This window comes from Enhydra lutris, unplaced genomic scaffold (assembly GCF_002288905.1).
Source record: "Enhydra lutris kenyoni isolate GAN:26980312 unplaced genomic scaffold, ASM228890v2 scaffoldscaffold10, whole genome shotgun sequence".
Lineage (NCBI taxonomy): Eukaryota > Metazoa > Chordata > Mammalia > Carnivora > Mustelidae > Enhydra > Enhydra lutris.
In genome coordinates this window covers 539,091-556,937 of record NW_019154094.1, presented here as the reverse complement: position 1 = coordinate 556,937, position 17,847 = coordinate 539,091, and the positions used below count along the sequence as shown (strand labels likewise).

Below are 17,847 nucleotides of genomic sequence, written 5' to 3'. Positions count from 1 at the left end.
TCACCCCTACCCCCACCACATTGGGAATTGTGTGGCAGCCCACTGCAAGGCTGTGGGAATGGTTGCTCCAGACTATCCTGTCCCCTAAGGATCCTGACACCTTGGGGTGGTTCTGCCACCGTGGTTCAAGGGTGGCAGGAATCTGGAGCCAGGAATTCACGTTCTGCTGGCTGAGTCATGGGGACTTCAGAAAGGGAATGACACACAATAGGCACTCTGTAGACTTTCTTTCTTTTGTGCCCACTCTTCCCCCCCCCACCCCGCCCCACCATGCTGGCCTCACCTATGTTTTCACTATTATTGCTCCCTCTCTGTCTGTGTTTGTCACAGACCAGAGTCCACCAGATCAGCAGAGTCACAGACTCTAGACTTCCTGTCTAGCAAAATGTGGGTCCAGGTTCCTTGGTTGCTCCTTCTGATGGGGAGCTCAGCATCTCATAGGCCATCTATTCCAGCAAAAAGTCCTTTCTCAGATGGGTCAGGGTTGGAGATAGCCTCCCTCCTGAAGCCCCTACCTTTGCCCCTGGAGCCCCAACCTCTAGAAGGGTACTGAAGAGAGTGGTCCCCCTGTGGCAGCCTTTTTGGGGTGGGCATCCCAACTCCTTCAGCCAATTCCTGAGTCACCAAACCCTCCCATGTCATCCCATCTGTGTCCACAGTATACTGTCTGATGCCTGGTTCCTGGGAAGCTCCTAGTTTAGGTGGGGATACAGAGAAGGATACAGATATCCCAGCCATTTATGGATAAGGCAGAGAGAGACAGAAGGAGGATGCTGGGAAAGCCCAGGGGAGCTCTGCCTGCAGGGGAAGAGAGGCCTTCCTAGAACAGAAACCTCCTTTCTTTCTTTCTTTCTTTCTTTCTTTCTTTCTTTCTTTCTTTCTCTCTCTCTTTCTTTCTTTCTCTCTTTCTTTCTTTCTTTCCTTCTTTCCTTTTTAAAGATTTTATTTATTTTTTTCAGAGAGAGAGAGCATGGGGGTGGTGGTGTCAGAGGGAGAAGCAGACTTCCTGCTGAGCAGGGATCCTATGTGGCTGGATCCTAGGACCCTGGGATCATGACCTGAGCCACAGGCACGCTTAACTGACTGAGCCACCCAGGCGCCCCTGGAGTCGGACTCTTGAGGAATAAACAGGAGTTCCCCAGATACAGGAATGGGGAGTTGGAAGGCAAGCCAGAAAGAGGGACCTGCATGGGTAAAGGGGTGTCATGTGTGGGAAATAAGAGTATTCCCTATAACTAGAAGAAAATACATTTTTGAAGAGAACGCATTTGTTGTGAGTTCCTGCTGGGGAAGGAAGCAAAGGGTCCTTTTAGCTCGTTGGGTGTCTCAGTCGAGGGAAGAACCTGGGCAAAGGCTATGAGGGCGCAAGGCCTGCTGGGTGAGGAGGCAGTTTGACTCAGTGTGATGGGGGGAGGGCTAGAGAGGGCACAGGGCTGGGATGGGCTAAGGGCTCTGAAAGCAAAACCAGGGAAGGGGGAAGGGGGCTTGGATTTCTTCCTGGGATGATGGGCATGGGGGAAAGACTGAAGCCACACCTGCCCTAGGACCTGTTGACTCAGCACACTCACTGTGAATCAAGCTGCACCCCTTCTTGTGCAACTTTTGTCCGTTTCGCTGCTCAATCCCCAGCCTCACCCCACCCCACCCCTCACACTCCGTGTGGCCTGGAGTCACTCAGCCCTGGGTTTGAATGTCAGTTCCTCTAGAAAGCCTCCAGCAAGTCACCAGAAGATGGGCAGATACTCCCTCCCCGTGGGAGCAGCAGCCAGACCCTGGGGGAGGGGCAGAGCATCCTCAGTTCCTGTCCCCAGGGGCTGGGCTGGCCTGTCTATACCCGCCAGGCCAGGCCAGGCCGGGCTCCAGCCAATCATTCCGCTTGCACCCTTGGCCCTTCATGCTTCTTCGTTCTTTCCAACAGCACTTCTCCCCCTCCTTCCCCTCTTCCTCATCAGGCATTTAAAAATCATCTCACGGGGCACCTGGGTGGCTGAGTCTCTGGGTGTCTGCCTTCGGCTCAGGTTGTGATTCCAGGGTACTGGGATCAGGCCCCCATCAGGCTCCCTGCTTGGCAGGAGGCCTGCTTCTCCCTCTCCCACTCCCCCTGGTTGTACTCCTTCTCTTGCTGTGTCTCTCTCTGTCAAATAAATAAAATCTTAAAAAAAAATCACCGGGTGGAGGGGATGCCTGGGTAGCTCAGTTGGTTAAGTGACTGCCTTCTGCTCAGGTAGGGGTTCTGGGGTTGAGTCTCACATCAGACTCTCTGCTTAGCAGGGAGTCTGCTTCTCCCTCTGACCCTCCCTTTCTTGTGCTCTCTCTCTCTCTCCCATTCTCTCTCTCAAATAAATAAATTTTTTAAAAAATCATAAAAAAAGAAATCACCTCGGGTCTCCTGGGTGGCTCGGTCTGTTGAGCAGCTGCCTTCAGCTCAGGTCATGGAGTCATGTTCCCAGGGTCCTGGGATGGAGCCCCGCATTGGGCTCTCTGCTCGGCGGGGGCCCTGCTTCTCCCTCTGCCTGCCACTCTGCCTACTTGTACTCTCTATCTCTCTGTCAAACAAATAAATAAAATCTTTTAAAAAATCATCACACATATTAATGGGTGAATGGATAAGCAAAATATGGTATAGCCATTCAATGGGATATTAGTTGGCCACGAGAAAGAATGATGCTACATGGAGAACCCCCAAAAACATGAGGCTGAGTGAAACAAAAGCCAGACACAGAAGGCCCCACACTGACTCCATGTACACAAAATATCTAGAACAGGCAAATCTTAGAGTCAGAAGGCAGACCGGTGGCTGCCAGGGGCTGGGAGAGGAGGCTTGGGTGTGCCTGCCTTTGGGGAAGGAGCTTCCTTTAGGCGTGATGGAAGTGTCCTGGAAGTCAATAGAGGTGATGCTTGAACTAAAGGTCTCTGAACTTTACACTCTAAAGTGGTAAGTGGTTGGGGCGCCTGGGTGGCTCATGGGTTAAGCCTCTGTCTTCAGCTCAGGTCATGATCTCAGGGTCCTGGGATGGAGCCCCACCTCAGGCTCTCTGCTCAGCAGGGAAGCCTGCTTCCTCCACTCTCTCTGCCTGCCTCTCTGCATACTTGTTGTGATCTCTGTCTGTCAAATAAATAAATAAAATATTAAAAAAAATAAAATGGTAAGTGGTTAATTATATAGTATGTGAATTTTATCTCAGTGTAAAAAAAAAACCTCAGAGGAAATCAGTCCATGCCAGAACCAGCAGGGGGAAATTTTGATGGGCACCAGGATATTCACATCATCTCAAAGTATCTCCCCACATGATATTGATATCAATTTGTTATGGGAGGAGGAATGGGAAGAAAATGGTACCTCAAGAGTAGGGAAACCTGGGAAACCTGGCCAACTTCACTCAAGTGATAAAATTCTAATGTCACCGATGTTGGGAACTGATGTCAGGTACCTCCGGGTATGAGGCATCGTGGGGGGGGGCAGCATCACCTCTGTGATGAAGACAGAGACAGACAAAGACACACACCTGAATGAACCAGGTCAGGAGGAAACAGCAGGCAGGCTCACTGGGAACTTTCTGTGAAATGGGTGATCTCCACTCTGAAAATATTAATATCACAGAAGATGGGGGAAAGCTGAGTAACTGATTCAGATTACAGGGCACCAAGAGACGTGACCAGTTCATGAAACACATGGTCAGGGATTGGATCCTGGGCCAGCAAAGAAACATACTATCGAAGATGCTACTGGGGCAACAGAAAACTTGGAACACAGACTAAGGGTGACAGCCATGGTCTGTTTGGGTAAGAGAATGCGCTCATGCTCCGAAAACACACAGTGGTGTATTAGGGGGTCAAGGAACATCACATCTGCGATCTGCTCTCAAAACTAAAAACACAACTGGGCACCTGGATCTCAGTTGGTTGAGCATCCGGACTCTTCGTTCCAGCTCTCTGGTCTGATCTGTGGGTGGAGAGGTGCTCAGCGGGCAGTCTCCTTGGGATTTTCTCCCTCTCCCTCTGCCCCTCCCCCTGCTTGTGCAGGCTCTCTCACTTTCTCAAAACAAATAAAAACTCAAAAAAATAAAAAAAGACACATAGATAGGTATGTGTGTGTGTCCACATATATCTATAAAGCAAATGTGGCCAAGTGTGGAAAGAGTTGGTGAATCTGGACAAAGGAAATATGGAAATTGTGTTCTTCAACACTTGGAATTATTTTAAAATAAAAAGGTTAAAAGTTGCCTGAAGATCTCGGGGTGCCTTTGTGACTATCTCCCACCATGGCTTCCCTGTGCTCAGCCCCAGTGTTCAGCTGCACATAGGTGACTCCCAGGGTCCACGGATTCAGCATCTCACCCCCCAGACCATTCCTCCCCCTGCAGCCTTACCAGCAAGCCAAATACCAGGGAGGCAGTCTGGCCTCCTTCTCCTCCTCCTCTAGGCCAGTGTGACCCTGGCCTGTCCACTCCTTCTCCTTTCTCTGCTCCCTCCTGTGGCTGCAGACCTGTGTCTCTGCTGGGATGTTTTCCCTCTAATTCATCTGTCCTGGCTGAGCTCCATTGGGCCCCCCTCTGGGAAGCCCTCTCTGGAGGAGCAAGGTGTACCTCCAGCCCCTGGAACAAAGTCAGATATAGGACTGGAGTTTTATACCTACTCATTGAATAAATGAATGAACAAGTAAGTAACTACTCTCAGGCCGAGCCCTCACCAGCCCCTCTATGTACCCTTCCCAGACTCTGCCTTCCCAGACGCTGTCCCTCTGGCCCAGCTCTGAACCCTGAGGGCTGGGGGTGGGGGCAGTGTTCTCTGTCCAACTTTTCCTCCCGCAGACTGAGGGCCCCTCCAGGGCTGGGCTTAGGGTCTTTTGGAGTCCCCACTATCGCCACAGGGACAGAATGGGCTGCTCCGTGGCTTTGCAGCAGAACTGATTTTGGAAAAGGCAGTTGATCCAAAATCAGCAGGACTGATTTTGGAAAAGGCGGTTGATGGAACTGCCAGGCTGAGCAGCAAAGCTGCGTAGGGTTTGTTTGGGTGGGGCTGGGGGCTGGGATGGACCTTTGGAGTTCACACAGGGTAGTAAGGAGCTTTCTAGGAGAGCTGAGAGTAAGAAGGGGTGTGTGTGTGTGTGTGTGTGTGTGTGTGTGTGTGTGTGTGTGTCTGCCCACATGCATGAGGCTCCTTCCTAATGTGTGTCTGAGGTCTGAGGCTGCAGACGCTGCCCCCGGCTCAAGGCCTGGCTGGGCCTGAGCTTCGGGTTTGTTTTATACGTTAAGTCCCCATGAAGCTCTGGGCATGCGTCTGCATTTGTGCGTGGTAGCTGTGTGTGCATGAGCCACTCAGGACGTGCTTGGCCTCAGTTTTGGGGTATCTGGAGGTCTGTGTTTGCGCCCTGGCTCTGTGTGTGTCCCGGGCTCTGAGTGTGCGCTGGGAGCCAGGGTGTTCACGAAGCCGGTGTGTCTGTCACTGCGGATTCAACCCACGCTTCACCGCATGGCCGGCCTGAATTTCCTAGGGTCTGCGGGTCCCAGGCTGTGTGGGTGGAGGGTGGGCAGGGACCCCGGGAGGCCGGGTGGGGGGTAGGGGTGGGGGGTGCGGGGGAGCTCAGGGCCGGCCCCGGGGCGGGGCGAGCCGCCCAAGGCTGGGGGCGGGGCGGCCCGGCAGCCTCACTTTGGCGAAGTTGGCGGCGCGGAGGCTGGCCCGGGACGCGCCCGGAGCCCAGGGAAGGAGGGAGGAGGGAGGAGGGAGGGTCGCGGCCTGCCGCCATGGGGCCGGGGACCCGGGGCCGCCGCCGCCGCCGTCGCCCGATGTCGCCGCCACCACTGCCGCCCGTGCGGGCGCTGCCCCTGTTGCTACTGCTAGCGGGGCCCGGGGCTGCAGGTGAGGGGCTGGGACCTAGCGGGCGGGACTGGGTGGGTGGGTTGGGGGAGGGTAAGAGCGGAGTTTAAGGACCCCCGAGTCTGGGACTGGGGAGCTGGTCTAGAAGACAAGGACTAGAGCGAGGGCAGGGAGCAGGAGCTCGGGGGCTACGTGCCAGTCCCGGGGGCACAGGGGCTCAGTGGGGGGAGGGGGCAGGTCCCCAGAGGTCCGAAGAATAGGGGCCCCGGAGCGATTAGAGTTGCGGATGAAGGGACCCAGGAATGAGGGAGTGGGAGCTTGAGGTGCGGCGATCAGGGACGCAAGATCAGGGGGACCAAGAGTCTGGGGCTCGCTCCCAATGCACGTCGGTCTACAGTCTTGGGAAAGTCACGATTGAAGCCCAATACCCCCAGGTTGGGGACCCCTTGCACAAAAGCCCCCCTACACACCCAGGGCTGGCCTGGCCGGGCGGAGGACGGGGAGGGGGCGCGAAGTTCTCGGAGCTCCGAACTCGGGGAAAAACTTCTCAGGCCGGAGCGCGGCAAGACCCGGAGCCGGAATCGGAGCTGGAGGCACATCGGCGCCCGCGCCCCTTTCCCCGCCCGCGGCCCCGCTCCCTCCCCTGGCCGCAGGGACCGGGAGGCCACGGGACCCCGCCCCCGCGAGGGGAGGGAAAGGGAGGGCGGGGGGCGCGAGCCCACGTGCTCCTCTCCAGCTCCAGCGCCCCGTCTCCGCAGCCCGAGCCCCTCCCCAGCCGGCCGGGGCCCCCCGCCCCTCCCCCTCCCCGCTCTCCCTTCCCCCGCTTGGGACAATGGCCGCGCCGTCTAGACACCCCCTCCCCCCCGGGCCGGCCTCGCGCTTTCTTTGCCAGACAAAGCGGGACGGGCGGCGGGGCCTGGGCGGGGGCTGCGGGGGCGCACACCCCCAAGGGAGGCCTGGCCGGCGGAAGAGGGACACTGGCCGAACGCCCCTGGCCCTGGGTCCCGGGGAGCCGCTGTGGGGCTCGGCGCTGGGGAGGAAGGGCCTGCACCGCCCAGCCCGGTGCCCGACGGGGCAGGTTGGGGCAGGAGCTGCCGCCCCCGCGGGGCCAGCGCGCACACACACATGGCCTGTCACACAATCGGAGGCACACACAGCCCGGGGTCACACAGGAAGCTAGAGACGTGCACACACACACGCACACGCACTACACCCGCACAGTGGATACGCAACCCGCACACTAACATACTTGCACATACAATTACACATGTTCATACACACCAAGGATCAGCAGCCCAGAGCCTTGTACTCGCTGCCTGCGTACATTCAGACACACACAGATCCAAGGCATGCCTGCACCCAGTGTAGTACATGCAGAGAGGCACACCCAACCCATACACAGACAGACCTGAGAATACACTGGACGCAGAGACACACAGCTGTGTACCATATGAACGGGGCTCACGTGCATGGGCACCCACGACAGACCCAGTGCACACACAGATGGCGCAGGCACTTGTACATGCATGTACTTCGAGCACACGCACACATGGCTCACATGGCCCACTGTTCCGTGAGGCTGGCAGTCTGTGTCATGTGGCTCCTACTGTGAGTTCCCAAACACCCACGGGCCCTTGTCTGGGCGATGGTGTCCTGTCTCTCCCTGTCCCCTGAGGAAGGGGACATGTGCCATGTTGTCCTCTTAGCGTGTCCAGCTCAACTTGTGTGTCTCTCCCTCTCTCTCTCTGCACTTCTCTGCCTCCTCTCTGTGTCGGCCTGCTTCTAGTTTCCTTGGGTCTGTCTCCGTTTTTCTCTATCTCCCTCCATCTCTTTCCATCTCTCCATCTGTGACACACACACAGAGGCCACACACCTGCCGGCATACACAGTTCTCCACTAGCTCACACCCAGCCGTGTCTGGCACAGACCAGTCTGGCAGGACAGTTAGACTGCCACGCCCCAGAGGGACACAGCCCTCAGGGATGGGGACGCTGGACCGGGCAGCACATGCCTACTGCCAGCTCCCCCTCCCTTCAACCCACACTCTATCCCTGCAGCATCCAGTGCTGGCTGGGCGTGGAGTACAGGCCTTAGCCCCTCTCACCAGAGCACCACACAGCTCTGCCCAGCTGGAGCAGATGCCCAACATCAGGCCAACAAAGACCCAGGGGCCCAGGCCTCCTCGCCCTGCCCTCTCCATTATCCTGGGATCTGGGCACACAGTCCCAGACCTCCTTTCAACGCTCAGCACCCTCACTTCCTGCCTTTGCACCCCCCATTCTGGCAGCTTCCTGAGTCCCCACATCTGGCACAAGTCAGCACCTCCTCCTGCCCGCCCCTGCCTTGTGGTTCCCAGGGCTTGAGCTGGCAGGGACAGCTGCAGCCCCAACAGCTGGGGCCGGGGCAGGGGGCCGTGGGAACTGAGGATGCGGGGGCTCCATGCACCCACAGAGACACCCTCAGCCCGTTGCAGCTGTTGCCTGGGGGAGGGAAGGATGGGCTCTGTCACTCTGAGCTGGGGTTCCTGGGTGCCTGACTGACCCCACCCCCAACTTTCCTTTGCCCCTACACAGCACCTCCTTGCCTGGATGGAAGCCCGTGTATGAATGGAGGTCGCTGCACCCAGCTGCCCTCCCGGGAGGCTGCCTGCCTGTGAGTGCCTGGCTCTGAGCCTTCAGTGGGTCCTGTGTGGGGAGGTAGTCTGTCTTCTTCCCTTGCCTCTGTGTCCACCACCAACGCCTCTACCACTTCCTACATGTGTATGGCTTGGGTAACCTCTTGTTCCCCATTGGAATCGAGCAGGGTTAAGAAGAGAGGAAGGTTAAGAGCAGGGTCTCTGCAATTTGCCTGGCTGGGGTTCAGATCCCACATCGTGTTGCTGACTGCCTGGGACCTAAACCCTTTAAGCTTTGGTGTCCTGGTCTGGAAAACAGGCACATTAAACCCCACTTCACAGAGTTCTTGGCTGCCTGAGGTAATGTGTAATGCCTCTGATGGAGGTAGTTATTATTCAATCAACAGATCTTCAGGGACCAATGACTTGGCAATAGTGGGCACACCAATTGCATCTTCCCATGTCTCGACCTTTCGTGGTGGGCGTATGGGGGGCTGTAATACAGCTCTGCAATGTCACTTTCTTGTTGTGTGACTTTGGGTTAGTCACTTCTCTCTGGATCTCAGAAATAGGGGCACTTTCCCCTGGCTTGTGACCATGAAGAGGCTAAAAATTCACTTGTTAGATAATATAGGGAAAGGCAGAGAGTTGAAGTTGCTGAGCAGAGGCTGGGAAAGAACTGAGCAGAGGGAGACAGAACTCAATTTGAATTCTGGGCTCTGGGATACCTTGAGCAAGTGCTTTGAGCTCTCTGAACCTCAGTTTTTGCATCTGGAAAATGGGGGCAATCATAGTCCCTCTTTAATGGGGTTGACTGTAAAGATTAAGGGACCCTTCATGGGATGAACTCAGTGTAATGCTCAGCGAGCAGTAAGTGCTCTATAAATAGGGAAGAAGATGATGATGATGATTAGTAGGGGCACAGGAAATACGTGCCATAAAGGTGAACGTCTCAAGGTTTTGGGGAAATGGGTAGGTCCTTTTATAATACCGTCGTTAGTAATAGTAGCCATTGATTGATTCATTAATGTATTTGTTTATTCAACAACAAGTTGAATGTGTGTGCCAAGCTGGGCGGGTCGGGGTGACTTTTGATCCCGGAGAGCCCCTTTGAAGTTGCACACGCGCTTTGACTGGAGCCCACTGGGGCTCACCCAGGTGGGGACTTAGCCTCGCCAAGCGGGTTCCTCGGGTTGGGAGTCTGCGATGATGGGGGTGGGGGAAAGTGTGACCTTATCTGGAACCACTCACCTGGGAGGCGGAGCCGCGGGGCCTGGCGCCTGCGCAGTGGAGCTCAGCACCTGGAATACAGCCGACAGGTGAATGCTGCCTTGGCTGCCCCGCCCCTCAACAGGTGAATCACCAGCGCGCGCGGCGGCCCGGAGCCCGGATTACCCGGAGTGGAGCGGGCTGTTTCCCGAGCTGGGCCGTGGGAATCACTCCCCACGGGGCCCCCAATCTCCTTCAAGGTTCCAAATACTCGTGTCTTTTCAGGAACGCCCCAATATGTCACTTCTCCACGAATCCCCCCTTAGCCTCTTCCCCAAAGTAGCCTCCCAAGCCAACGTCTCTGTCTCCCAGTCCTCGCCGCACCCCCTCCTCTCCCCTCCCCTCCCACCGACCCCCAACCAAGTGTGCTCTTCCCCCTCTCGGTTCCCCCAAAGCCCTGGCTGCGAGGCGGGGCGCGGGCGGAGGCTGGAACCGGCCCGACCGGTTGGCGGGGGAGCGGGACGCAGAGCGTGGGAACCCGCCCGGGGCGTCGGGAGGGGGCCGCGCGGCCGCGCCCAGCCTGGCGGTGGGACCGGCAGTCCCCCGCGCCCGGCGCAGCGCGCCCCCTCTCGGCGCGCAGTCGTGACGGACGTCCTCACCCTGCGGGGCTTTGGGAAGGGGGCTGGGAGCCTGGCCCTCCCTTCTCAACACCATTGGCACCCCTGCCCTGCCGTGCCCCGGCCTGTTTCGCTGGGGGCCAGGGTGGGGGATCTTGTGGGTGACGCTAGGGACTGAGTCAGCTGCCTGAGGTTAGCCCCAAGTAGCTGGGATGAGCCAGAGGGAGGGAACGCGCCAGGGGTGGGCAGCGTCGGGGCGGGACCTTGGACTCTCTTGCCAGTCTAAACCCTTCCCTCCCACCCCGCCAGTGTCCCTCCGGAGGTTTCCAGTCTTAAGACCAACCGCCTTATTTCCTTCCTACTCAAGGTTTTCTTGGGGGGGTTGGGGAAGGGGCTGCAGGCCGGAGGACATTCTCCCAGTCAGAGGGCACCAGCACTGGTGTCCACCTCCTACTCCCAGTGGCAGGAAGGGTTGTCTGTGCCTCCAGGAAAGGTGTGGAGGATTTGGGAGAGTTACACTCTCTGTCCACTTGAGAGCTACCCATCTGTGGACTGAGCTGTGGATTTGGGTCTGAATGTTCGCCAGGCCAGTATGTGGAATTGGCTGTCCCGTTGTGTTATCTGTGTATGTTTCTGAGTTCGTCTGTGCCAGAGTGGTTGTCTTCTGGAGTCTGAGACTTTGCATTTGCTATTCCCTCTGCCTGGAAGGCTCTTCCTTACACAATCCCATGCCCCTCTGCCTTACCTTCTTCAGTCCGAAAATATCATGTTTGCCTTCCTTCCTTCCTTACTCATCTCCCTCATCCTGTGTCCTAGTTTCCTAGCTACCATAACAAACCACCAAACACTGGGTGGTTTAAAAAAGAGAAATTTATTCTCACAGTTCTGGGGGTCAGAAGTCTGAATTCCAGGTGCTGGCAGCCCCGCAGTCTGCAGTGGGTTTCTAAGAGAATCCTTCCTGCCCTCTTCCACCTCCTGGCAGCTCCAGGAGCTCCTTGGCTTGTGGGTGCAACACCCTGTGTCTGCTTCTGTCTTCCACTTGGCCTTCTCTTCTTTCTCCCATATCTCCCTCGGCCAATGGATTTGGGGGCCCATTTGGAAAATCCAGAATGATCTCATCTTGTTATCTGTCACTTAGTTACCTCCGCAATAAGGTCAGAATCACAGGTTCTGGGACATGGGCATTTCTTTCCTGGGGCCGTGACTCAAAACCCACTGAACTGGGGCGCCTGGGTGGCTCGTGTGTTAAGCCTCTGCCCCGGCTCAGGTCATGATCTCAGGATCCTGGGATCGAGCCCCATGTTGGGCTCTCTGCTCAGCGGGGAGTCTGCTTCCCAAACCTCTCTCTATCTGCCTGCCTCTCTGCCTACTTTTGATCTCTCTCTGTCAAATAAATAAATAAAAAATTAAAAAACAAAACAACAACCCGCTGAACTCTTCATGGCCCTTACCACCCCATGCTGGCACGTTCTCTCATTTATTATTTGTGTATCTTCTCTTTGCCCAGCTTGGTTGTGAGCATAAAGAGGGTGGGGATGACTTTTAATGTGTTTGCGACTGATTCCTATTGTTAAGAACACAGTAGTTAGTCAGTGAATGTTGGTTGCATGAACGAACAGGCGTGCCTGATTGTTGGGCTGCTTGCGTGTGTATTTCTTGCTGTCGCGTGTGTGTATCTCTGTGTCTGGGATGCTTCTGCCTGGTACCACCCTAGTACTTCCCTATGCTAAGCTATCTCTGCCTACAGGTGCCCTCCAGGTTGGGTGGGTGAGCGATGCCAGCTGGAAGACCCCTGCCATTCGGGTCCCTGTGCTGGCCGGGGCGTCTGCCAGAGCTCCGTGGTGGCAGGCACCGCCCGGTTCTCCTGCCGTTGCCCCCGTGGCTTCCGAGGTAAGGGATGGTCTGGAGGGAAGCCCAAGCCACTCAAGCATGTGAACAGCCCAAGCTCACCCTCTTCTGGTCCCTCTAGGTCCCGACTGTTCCCTGCCGGACCCCTGCCTCAGCAGCCCCTGTACCCATGGTGCCCGTTGCTCGGTGGGGCCCGATGGCCGGTACATCTGCTCCTGCCCGCCTGGCTACCAGGGCCGCAGCTGCCGAAGCGATGTGGATGAGTGCCGGGTGGGAGGGCCCTGCCGCCACGGTGGCACCTGCCTCAACACGCCTGGTTCTTTCCGTTGCCAGTGCCCAGCTGGCTACACGGGGCCACTGTGTGAGAACGCTGCCGTGCCCTGTGCCCCCTCACCGTGCCGTAACGGGGGCACATGCAGACAGAGTGGCGATCTCACCTATGACTGTGCCTGCCTTCCTGGTGAGGACGCTGTGCCCTGGGGAGGTGGCAGGAGTGCAGGGACAGCGGGCCGCCTGGCAGTGACTGTCTTTGCTTTCCTCCCCTGCTAGGGTTCGAGGGCCAGAACTGTGAAGTCAATGTGGACGACTGTCCAGGGCACCGATGTCTAAATGGGGGGACATGTGTGGATGGCGTGAACACCTACAACTGCCAGTGCCCTCCTGAATGGACAGGTGAGCAGCAGGGCTGAAGAGATCCAGGTGGCAGACCTTGGGTGGGTATGCAGCGGGTGTGGACTGCTGTGTCTATGTGCCACAGGCCAATTCTGCACGGAGGATGTGGATGAATGTCAGTTGCAGCCCAACGCTTGCCACAATGGGGGCACCTGCTTCAACACTCTGGGTGGCCACAGCTGTGTGTGTGTCAATGGCTGGACCGGCGAGAGCTGCAGTCAGAATATCGATGACTGTGCCACGGCTGTGTGCTTCCATGGGGCCACCTGCCATGACCGTGTGGCCTCGTTCTACTGTGCCTGTCCCATGGGCAAGACTGGTGAGTGGCTGTTTTCCTTATAGGGAGCAGGGAGCCATTGATGGTTCTATAGTGGGAGCAGGGATGGAGTCTGACTTGAGTGTTAGAATGATTTGGGGTACAGGGTGAGCCTGGGAGGGGTCTAAGGAGACGCTGGCCCACAGTCCGGGGCAGTAGCCATGGGAATAGAGAGCTACCTGTGACTGAGAAAGAGATGGGACCTTTGCAAGTGGCCAGGGTCAGGGAAGGTGTTTGGGAGGGGGACTTGGATATGGAGGACAGGGCGTGTCAGGCAGAAGATACCGCAGAGGCAAAGACTTGAGAGTATGTAATCAGAAAAGGAGTCAACATATTTTAAAACAGTGTGTGGATGTTTCCAACTCATTTTCGAGTGGTTCCAAAATACAACAACAACAACATAAAGCTTACGAGAGTTGAATCTAGGTGGTGGGCATGTGAATCAACTTTGCTGTACATTTGAAAATTTTTATAATAAACGATTGGGGAAAATAGCTCCTAAATACACTGCAGGTTGATAGAAACAAAACACAAAACAGTATGTGGCAGATGTGAGACCTTTGGGCAGAGCTGGAGGGTCCCCCCCAAACTCTGCCTAACCTCTTCCAGGGCTTCTATGTCACCTGGATGACGCCTGCGTCAGCAACCCCTGTCATGAGGATGCTATCTGTGACACGAACCCCGTGAATGGCCGGGCCATCTGCACCTGTCCACCAGGCTTCACTGGCGGAGCGTGTGACCAGGATGTGGATGAGTGCTCTATTGGTGAGGGGGGGGTGTGTGGTCTGAGAGTTGGGAGGGAGGGGAGAGGCGGGTCCTTAGCCACCCACACTCACACTGGCGTTGCTTCCTCCTGCAGGCGCCAACCCATGTGAACACCTCGGCCGGTGCGTGAACACACAGGGCTCCTTCCTGTGCCAGTGTGGTCGTGGCTATACTGGCCCGCGCTGTGAGACTGATGTCAACGAGTGCCTATCCGGGCCCTGCCGCAACCAGGCCACATGCCTCGATCGCATAGGCCAGTTCACCTGCATCTGCATGGCAGGTGCGTGGTGGGTGTGGCCAGGGTGGAGCCTGAGGCTGGGGGCGTGGCAAGGGAAGCCTGCAGGTCAGGACACCTCCCTCCCCCTTTCCTGGTGAAACTGTCTGGAACGGAACCCTGAGATGAGGTGGAGGCTGGGCCAGAGTAGCAGCTTTGTGCATGGCTGGGGCCATGGTCAAAGGGATTCTGTAGAACCTCAGATGGGCTGGGACTGGAGTCTGTGCCTTAGGACCCACTGGGGGGCGGGAGATGATAAGAGGGCCGGACCAGGAGCTGGAGTGGGTCAAGGTGGAGCCTGCAGACAGTCTTGCACTAACCCTGGGATGGGATGGAGGCTGGGCCCAAGGTTACATGGGTGCTGGGCCTGGTACCCGAGGACCCGGTAGAGTGTGAGGACTGCAGAGGGAAGAGGGTGTTCTGAAGGGAAGGCCCATAGGAAGGCTCATAAGCTTTGGCCGTTTGGATCCACAGTTGGGTGAGGTCCATCAAGAGGTCAAAAGCTGAATCTGGGATTGGCCTTGGGGGGTGGGGGTGGGCAAGGCCAAGCAAGGCTCAGAGGAACCGTCTATGGGTAGGAAAGGGAGTACCTTCCCACGTGCTCTCCCTTTAGACCAGAGGCTAACCCGCACTGCCCTAATCCCCCTCCCTCACTCCCCAGGCTTTACAGGCACCTATTGTGAGGTGGACATGGATGAGTGTCAGAGCAGCCCGTGTGTCAATGGTGGGGTCTGCAAGGACAGAGTCAACGGCTTCAGCTGCACCTGCCCCTCGGGTGAGGACCCTAGGCCAGGGAGCCTGAAGAAGACAGGTCCCTGCAGAGGCAAAGGCTCTAGGGGAGCCCTATAAGACCATGTTAGTGGATAACTATCATAACAGAAACCACGTGCTATGAAAAACCTTGAAATTAATTTAAAACCAAGTTGGGGTGCCTGGGTGACTCAGTCAGGTTAAACCTGATTCTTGATCTCAGCTCAGGTCTTGGTCTCAGGGTTGAGTTCAAGCCCTCCGTTGGGTTCCACGCTGGGCATGGAGCCTATTTAAAAAACAGACAAAACACACGCACATTAAAACTAAATAAATGAACATCCCACTCATCCCACCCAAACAAGGCAGGGCTGGCAAGGGGTGACTTCTCTGACCCTATCTGGGCCTCTGCCCATCCCACTTCCCACCCTAAGGCTTCAGTGGGGCCATGTGTCAGCTGGATGTGGATGAGTGCGCCAGCACACCCTGCCGGAATGGAGCCAAGTGTGTGGACCAGCCTGATGGCTATGAATGCCGCTGCGCAGAGGGTGAGAGAGGGCCAATGACAGGCCAGCAAGAGTCTGGGGGCGGGACAAGGGGGGGAAGGCAAATAACAGCCTTGGGGACAATTTGGGGTCAGGGCTGCAGCAAGGCAGGACTCGAGAGAGCCAATGACAGAGCTAGGGGGTGGAGCCAATGACGGATGTAAACAGTGGTAAGGCTAGGAGTGGGGCCAATGGGTCTGGCAGAGAAGGGGTGCACTTTGGTAGAGGGGGGTGTCCAAATCCCTCTACACCCAGGCACTTCCCATGTGTCCCCATTTCCAGTCCAGAGTGGGAAGTGAGGCTGAACAGGGCTGATAGGGTAAAGACTGGAGGAGAGGTTGCGGTTGGGGATGGGATTTATCTGTGGAAGTGTCTTGGCCAGGGGTGGGCGAGTCCTGGAGCTTGTGGCTAGAGGGAGTTAAGGGGCGGGGCCTGAATAGAGCCCACCTCCTGTTGGCTAGATGGGCAGGGCCTGAGGTAGAGCTGGGGAGGATTGGTCCGAGGCCACGGCTGTGGGCAGAACCTTGGCAAGTGGGTGGAGCCTGACCTTCTGGTCCTCCAGGCTTTGAGGGCACGCTGTGTGAGCGCAACGTGGATGACTGCTCCCCGGACCCGTGCCACCATGGGCGTTGTGTGGACGGCATTGCCAGCTTCTCGTGCGCCTGCGCCCCAGGATACACAGGCACACGCTGTGAGAGCCAGGTGGACGAGTGCCGCAGCCAGCCCTGCCGCCACGGAGGCAAATGTCTAGACTTGGTGGACAAATATCTCTGCCGCTGCCCTCCTGGCACCACAGGTGGGGCTGGAGGCCGGGTTGGGGCAGGAACAGTACATCTGGAAGGGCACAGAGGCTTTGGGAATGGTGCCCCTGGCGGGACTCATTGATGGCTACCTCTGCCGTGTTCTCCCTCCCCAGGAGTGAACTGCGAGGTGAACATTGATGATTGTGCCAGCAACCCCTGCACCTTTGGAGTCTGCCGTGATGGCATCAACCGCTATGACTGTGTCTGCCAGCCTGGCTTTACAGGTGGGCAGGTGGCTGCCATGGGAAGAGGGTCTCTATAGGCTGAGAGGGTGAGGATGAAAGTACTCTATTCTTAGTTGAGTTTGCCCCTCTCTTTGCATTTGCTTGTCCAATGAGATTGTCCACATTTAGCCCTGAGGTTGTGCTCTCTCCCACTGGACTGAGGTTGTCCCCATATCAGCTCAAGATTATCCTGGAACACAGATGAGGGTCCAGTCTCAGGTATCACGTTTCTGCATGGGGCCAAAGTAATCCTTAGTGAAAATGAAGGTGATTTCATGGAAGTCTGGGAACAAGTATGATCTGGGGGCAGCTCCGGGTTGAGGAGCTGGCTGTCTTAATCTGTACAAGAGCTGATGTGTTAGGAAGGTGAGATTGTTCTTGCTCAAGGGTGTGGCCATGCTAAACGAGGCAAGGTTGCCTTTCCCTGTTGGCACCATCGTCCTTGTCCTGGGATGAGATTGCCTTCGTGCTCTCCAGGGCCCCTTTGCAACGTGGAGATCAACGAGTGTGCGTCCAGTCCGTGTGGTGACGGAGGCTCCTGTGTGGATGGGGAAAATGGTTTCCGCTGCCTCTGCCCTCCTGGCTCCCTGCCCCCACTCTGCCTCCCCGCGAGCCATCCCTGTGCCCAAGATCCTTGCAGTCACGGTGTCTGCCACGATGCGCCTGGAGGGTGAGGACTCTCCCCAACTCCTGAACCCCTGCTGTGTCCCTGCCCATGGGCATTCCCTGACTGCCTTCCCCTCCAGGTTCCGCTGTGTGTGTGAGCCTGGCTGGAGTGGTCCCCGATGCAGCCAGAGCCTGGCTCGAGATGCCTGTGAATCCCAGCCCTGCCGGTCTGGTGGCACCTGCACCAGTGATGGAATGGGCTTCCACTGTACCTGTCCCCCTGGTGTACAGGGTGTGTGTCCCCATGTTCCCAACCCAGGCTCGCCCTCCCCACTTCTTCCTGCTCATTTCCTTTCTGCTCCACTCCCCCTCCTCTACATTTGGCTTTTTTCCCCTTTTCCTTCCCTATCCTCCCCAGGAGATTTGGAGGTGGGTAACAAGGTGGGTCCCTGGAAGGAGATGGGGAAAAGGAATTTGTCAAGACTATCTCACTCTGCCTGCCCACCACAGGTCATCAGTGTGAGCTGCTGTCCCCCTGTGCCCCGAACCCCTGTGAGCACGGGGGCCACTGTGAGCCTGTCCCTGGCCAGCTGCCTGTCTGCTCCTGCCCCCCTGGCTGGCAAGGTACACCACCTGCTTCTTCCTCCTCCTCCTTTCCTTCACTTGTTCTGCACCCCACTGCATAGTGGGTGGTGCTGGGGACCCAGAGGGAAACATGTCCTTGGCCCTGTTTTTTTGAGGGGGCTTCTTTTTAGGAAGGGACCGAGCTGAACACAGACACTTGCAGCCG

The 17,847-nt window shown here is 56.8% G+C and overlaps 1 protein-coding gene across 1 annotated transcript in view; it reads left to right on the top strand.

Moving 5' to 3' along the window:
* The first annotated feature begins 5,744 nt into the window (after positions 1 to 5,744).
* Positions 5,745 to 17,847, top strand: part of LOC111143932 (notch 3) — a 32,630-nt gene continuing 20,527 nt past the window's right edge. Inside the window, exons 1-15 of the mRNA XM_022497963.1 lie at positions 5,745 to 5,859; positions 8,391 to 8,469; positions 12,005 to 12,147; positions 12,227 to 12,565; positions 12,655 to 12,777; positions 12,863 to 13,096; positions 13,703 to 13,858; positions 13,953 to 14,138; positions 14,794 to 14,907; positions 15,314 to 15,427; positions 15,987 to 16,220; positions 16,341 to 16,451; positions 16,929 to 17,121; positions 17,198 to 17,349; positions 17,568 to 17,681. Coding sequence (XP_022353671.1) covers positions 5,745 to 5,859; positions 8,391 to 8,469; positions 12,005 to 12,147; positions 12,227 to 12,565; positions 12,655 to 12,777; positions 12,863 to 13,096; positions 13,703 to 13,858; positions 13,953 to 14,138; positions 14,794 to 14,907; positions 15,314 to 15,427; positions 15,987 to 16,220; positions 16,341 to 16,451; positions 16,929 to 17,121; positions 17,198 to 17,349; positions 17,568 to 17,681 — 2,407 coding nt within the window. The remainder of the gene's footprint in view (positions 5,860 to 8,390; positions 8,470 to 12,004; positions 12,148 to 12,226; positions 12,566 to 12,654; positions 12,778 to 12,862; positions 13,097 to 13,702; positions 13,859 to 13,952; positions 14,139 to 14,793; positions 14,908 to 15,313; positions 15,428 to 15,986; positions 16,221 to 16,340; positions 16,452 to 16,928; positions 17,122 to 17,197; positions 17,350 to 17,567; positions 17,682 to 17,847) is intronic.